This window comes from Nycticebus coucang, chromosome 9 (genome assembly GCF_027406575.1).
Source record: "Nycticebus coucang isolate mNycCou1 chromosome 9, mNycCou1.pri, whole genome shotgun sequence".
NCBI classification, from domain to species: domain Eukaryota; kingdom Metazoa; phylum Chordata; class Mammalia; order Primates; family Lorisidae; genus Nycticebus; species Nycticebus coucang.
Window position 1 is genome coordinate 80978231 of NC_069788.1, and position 5719 is coordinate 80983949.

At 50.8% G+C, this 5719-nt stretch overlaps 1 protein-coding gene across 1 annotated transcript; it reads right to left on the bottom strand.

The window, feature by feature from the left end:
- Positions 1-2839: 2839 nt before the first annotated feature.
- On the bottom strand, positions 2840-3693 carry LOC128594370 (DNA repair protein XRCC2-like). The gene has a single exon (XM_053603095.1). It carries the CDS (start codon positions 3677-3679, stop codon positions 2840-2842), a length of 840 nt encoding a protein of 279 aa, XP_053459070.1. The 5' UTR covers positions 3680-3693.
- Between the last annotated feature and the right edge of the window lie 2026 nt (positions 3694-5719).

Below are 5719 nucleotides of genomic sequence, written 5' to 3' on the forward strand. Positions count from 1 at the left end.
CAAGTGCTGGGATTACAGGCATGAGCCACCACGCCTGGCTATTTTTTCTATTTTTAGTAGAGACAGGGTCTCACTTTTTACTCAGGCTGGTCTCAAATTCCTGAGCTCAAGCAATACACCCGCCTCCGCCTCCTGGAGTGCTAAGATTACAGGCGTGAGCAGAACCTGGCAGAAAGCTCATTACTTTATTGACTCCAGGCAGGGCACTGACACCCCTCCAGGACCTCAGCTCTCTGCTGGACAAACGGTGACAATCAGGGGTGGCTCCCTGGGTTTCCCAATGACTTCCCTGGACAGCTCTGGATCCTCTGTTGGCCATGTCCTGGGGGTTTCTGGGTGGGATGGCAGAGTGCATAGTGTTGGCTCCTCAGGCCACAGTGTCTGTTAGTGTTCTGTTATCTATCATAGAGGTTGGGATGTGTGGAACCCTCAGCCCTGAAGGCACACAGGGGCCCCTTGTAAATGTGCACCTGGGGAGGTCGAGGGACGTGATAGGACACTTCCGGGAGCAGGCTTGGTTGAATACTTGGTTTTCCAGGTGGACTACACAGGCGGGAATTCTGCTTTCTGAACTCTGAAGGAGAGAGGGGGCTGTGCAGAGGGTTGGACGGGGCAGGCCGCGTCACCAGAGGCAGAGAGGCAGAGGCTGGGGACGTGGGGGACATCTCCCAACGCGGGTGGGGTGAGGGCGGCGCTCGTCCGCAATAGGAGGACCGAGACTCCGAGGCGCCGCACAGCCTCCGCCGCACCCTGCCGGGGCGGGTCCCAGGGCTCCGCGGTTGGGGAGCGAGAGGAAGGTATCCCTTCTGTCCGGCCCCAGAACTCCTGGTTGGCCTGTCGCCGGGCGGGGCCAGTTTGCGAAAGACGCCCCGAGGGGAGGCCAACTGGCCGTAGGCTTGGGGCGGGCGGGGTTGCGGCCATTTCAGGGGAAGGAGACGGAGACCCAGAGTGGGAAGAGGTCTGCGGAGGCCGCAAGGAAAGCGGCGAGCATGGTGGAGTGTTGGCGGGTGGGTCTCCAGCCCGCGGACCCGCCGCCCAGGCAGTGGCACCGAGACATCCTACACTCCTGGCGACCCGGGGCGTCCCGGTCGCGCACCCTAGTGGGGGCCCCTGCGAAGGCCGCGGGTGGCGATGGCGTCCTCAGTCGCCAGGGGGCGGTGTCGGGCCACAGTGGGACCTGGCGCCTGGTTCGGGCTCTACTTGCCGCAGCTTCCCGCTGGCCTACTACCGGGACCTGGAGGCTGAAGCTCGGATCCCACTGGCTCAGGCCAGTGCCTCGCTTTCTTCCCAGGGATGTCTCTGTGATCAAGGGACACCCCGTCCCTCTATAAACTCTTGGGCCCCGCGAAGCACAGTCAACGTCCTCGTCTCTCGTACCCCCGTTGTGGGCCTTTGCAAAATGGCTCCGTCTCCCCAAGCCTCAGTTTCCCCTTGTGTCGCCTGAGAGAAGGTGGTTAGGAGGACACAGAGATCCAGGCCCTGTCAGCTGGGGGGCCTCAAGAGGGAGTGTACACTTGCATACCTAGGGGCCGCTGTTACCCCTAAGAGTTGTCTGAACTGTGCAACCTGGGCCTGGCCCAGCCCTCTGGCCTCAGTTTCCCCTTCTGACTCACTTCACTGTAAACAGCAGCTATTTATTGAGCACAGCCCCAAAACCAATAGTGGAAAATAATGGAGGAAATAATGTGGGGGCTGGCTCCCAGGCCACTCTCTGCCCCCCTGGCCTAGGTGTGCTGTAGGCCCAGGGTCTGAGGCCAGAGCCTGTCTCCAGCTCTCACCACACCCAAGCCCTTGTTCCACATTCCCAGGCCTGAGGGCACAGGCCACACTCAAGGCCACACAGCTAGGCAGGAGTCCAGCTCCAATGTGCTGGGAGGGTCAGGGAGAGGGTGAGTGGACCTTCTCAGCTGCCTTCCTGCTCCTGCCACCTTCCTGGCCCCAGCGAGGCCAGAGGTGGCCTCCACCCAGAGGAGCTAGGTCTGTCCTGGGGACCTGGATGGACCGTAGCTGATCTCTCTCCTTGTGCCCAAGGCACCCTAGCAGCTAAGATTCTAGTGCAGCTTCCTGTGGCCAGTCTGGAGGGTGCCAAGGATGTGAGGCTGGCCTGACCATCCCAGGCCTACCCTTCCCCCCACTAGCGCTATCCTACCCCACCCACTTGCCTGATTAACTCTTACTCCACTTAGTCATCGTAATTTACAGGGCATCCTCCAGGCAGGGCCTGACAGGCCCCACCCTGTGGGCTGACACAAGAAACCTCCATCTAGCAAGACACTGGGGGAGCTCCTGTAGCCTGGTGACACTTGAAAGAAGGATGAGTATCCCAGGCAGTGGGGACTACGCGTGCAGGAGACCAGAAGCCTGAAGATCCAAGGTTGCCTGCCAGTGGCAAGGGAAGGATCTGGCCTTAAGGCAGGGTGGGAGCTTTAGTCTGAAGTGGGCAGCCAAGGAGGGCTTTAAACAAAGGGTTTATTTTCTCCTGTTCTGTGATCCCACTGTTTATACCAAACACCCCCCCCTTTTTTTTTTGTAACAAAGTTACTAAAGTCTACTTTATTTAGGTTGATACAGGTATATATTAGTTTTTTTAGTTTAATGCAAAGTTTAATTGTGAATATCACTTTATCTTCCACATCCTAGAAACAAAACAGTGTGAGTTTTACTGTGCTAGTTTAAGAAATCCATTCCATAAAGAAATCCATTCCATACAGAAATCCATTCTATACAGAAATGCTGTTGTTTTACTAGAGTTTAAAACTTTACAATCAAATCACTTTACCTTAAAGAAACCTTTAAAGATTAGCATAATATCCTGTAAAAAACTAATTTATGATGTATATCAACAAAACTTGACCCCACTCTCTCCAATAATAAAAACATGTTTTTCTAAATTGTTACTTTTTAAACGATGTGAAAGTATTGAAAATTGGTTGCTGCTGTTAGAATCATCTTGTTTGGAGAAAAATATTCTGTGCTTTACCACTTGCTGCCATGCCTTACAGAGGTAGGGTCTATAGTCTACATCCACATCACATGGGCGTCTAAAGGCAGAAGGCTCTTCTGGTGAGCTAGAGGTTTTCTGCATTAAAGTTTGTGTTGTTGCAACAAGAACCAAGCGATACTCATTTACAAGTTTCTCTAAGAATTGAGAACATTTCTTTAGAGTAGACTCCTGTAAGTTAATGCTCTCTCCTCCATTGACCAGGTCTATCCAGTAGAAGGCTGATAGGCTATCCACAATCAAAAGGCAGAGAGAGGGATGACTACAAAATAAGGTTTCTAGTGAATAAAGTGTAAGAAGTAAGTGTGTGCTACTACTGCAATATGCCAAAAAAAATCTTCCAAGGCAGCATTTTATGACTTCTTCAGAGCTTTCAGATAGTCTATGCTCAAGAACTGTGACAAGTCGAAGCATATCAAAATGGTGATCTGTGTCAATAAATGAGACTTCTACTTCCAGCCCGCCTTCTGACTTTGGAAGTATACATCGTGCTGTTAAATGGTAAAGCATTTCTGTTTTTCCTGTTCCTTCTGGACCATGAAATTCAACAATATGACCATGCACAGGTGAATCTTCATCAGCAAACAGATTTGGTTCTATTTCTTTCAAGGAACTTCTACCTTCAAGTTGGGCAGGGAGCTCAGTCCCAGACTCGGTCCTATGGAAGTCACTACTCATCACCCCGAAGGCTCGGAGCACGACGAACTCAACCTTCCCGCCACCGACGCCATTTATTGACTCAAAACACCCCCTTTGGTAGGGTTAAGTCCCTGACCCCCTCTTCACATTGGTATGCAATTATTTAAGGAAAAGAGGTGTGGGTCTGATAGAAACTCATGAAACCAAAGTCATCCTGGGGATGGGATGGAACTCACAGGGTCTCTTTCCCTTCTCTGACCCTCAGCTTCCCTACCTTTAGTGTGGGGCTGACAATTAGACCTAGCTCACTGGGCAAGCCAATAAGGTAATGACCATGAAACAGCATTTGCCAGTGGGACCTGTCTCTTTAAAAACCTACCTGACCAGGGCGGCGCCTGTGGCTCAGTCGGTAAAGTGCCAGCCCCATATATGGAGGGTGGTGGGTTCAAACCCGGCCCAAGCCAAACTGCAACCAAAAAATATCCGGGCGTTGTGGCGGGCACCTGTAGTCCCAGCTACTCGGGAGGCTGAGGCAAGAGAATCGCTTAAGCCCAGGAGTTGGAGGTTGCTATGAGCTGTGTGAGGCCACGGCACTCTACCGAGGGCCATAAAGTGAGACTCTGTCTCTACAAAAAAAAAAAAAAAAACCTACCTGACCAGCCTAAGCCAGAGCAAGACCCCATCTCTAAAAATAGCTGGGCATTGTGGCAAGCGCCTGTAGTCCTAGCTACTCCGAAGGCAAAAGAATCACTTGAGCCCAGGAGTTTGAGGTTGCCGTGAGCTATGATGCACTCTGCAGAGGGCAACAAAGTAAAACTGAGTCAAAAAAATAAAAAAAAAACCCTACCTTAATCACAAAAATAACATTTGACCCTGTGTCCCTTTTGAAAGATTCAAACTATATAGATATAAAGTACAGGGAATACAAGCTAAAAGGGGGTCCCTTCCTTCTTCCTAGATTGCCTCCCCGGGTACTACCTTCGACAGATCAGTGTGTGACTTCTAGGACATTGTTTTTTGTTTTTGAGACAGAGTCTTACTCTGTCACCCTGGGTAGACTGCCGTTGCATCATAGCTAACAGCAACCTCAAATTCTTCCGCTCAAGTGATCCTCTTGCCTCAGCCTCCCGAGTAGCTGAAACTACAGGAGCTTGCCACAACACCTAGTTGGCTTCCAGTATTTGTGAAACAATACATATACTGGCCAGGTGCACTCATGCCTGTAATCCTAGCACTCTGGGAGCCCAAGGCAGGTGGATTACTTGAGGTCATGAGTTCGAGACCAGCCTGAGCAAGAGAGGGAGACCCCATCTCTACTAAAAATAGAAAAATTAGGGGGGCGTTGTGGCAGGTGCCTGTAGTCCCACTACTCTGGAGGCTGAGGCAAGAGGATCGCTTGAGCCCAAGAGTTTGAGATGCTGTGAACTATGATGATACCACTGCACTCATCAATAGAGTGAGACAGTCTCAAAAATAGAAGCTCAGTTATTGGAGCAAGCTTCATGTAAGTATGGCTATGTCCTTAGAGGACTCAGCAGATGTTAGTGTTATCTCCAGTGACAGATGAGGAAACCTGGGCTCTAAGTTCTTGCCTGTGGCCCCACAATAGTTGGCTCATGCATCAGGCAGATGTTGGCCATATCGCTTACCTTCTAAATCAAGACCTGTTGTGAGGGAAAGGGATACTATTATAATTACTAATACATAATTATGCTGGGAAGGTAGGGACTATCCTGGGCAAATCCTCTAGTTAGTTAAGGATTTTTCTTTCTTTCTTTTCTTTTTTTTTAGAGACAGAGTCTCACTTTGTAGAATGCTGTAGCATCACAGCTCACAGCAACCTCCAGCTCTTGGGCTTAGGCAATTCTCTTGCCTCAGCCTCCTGAGTATCTGGGACTACAAGCACTTGCCACAACGCCCGGCTATTTTTTTGTTGGAGTTTGGCTGGGGCTGGGTTCGAACCCGCCACCGTTGGTATATGGGGCCAGTGCCCTACTCACTGAGCCACAGGCACCACCCTAGTTAAGACTTTTTCAAGTGATAGACCCATTTCCAACAGGCCAAAGCAAAAAAGATAAT

Bases quoted from the DNA above. Each gene is read 5' to 3' on its own strand.
- LOC128594370 (XM_053603095.1), bottom strand. From the start codon at position 3,679: ATGAGTAGTGACTTCCATAGGACCGAGTCTGGGACTGAGCTCCCTGCC.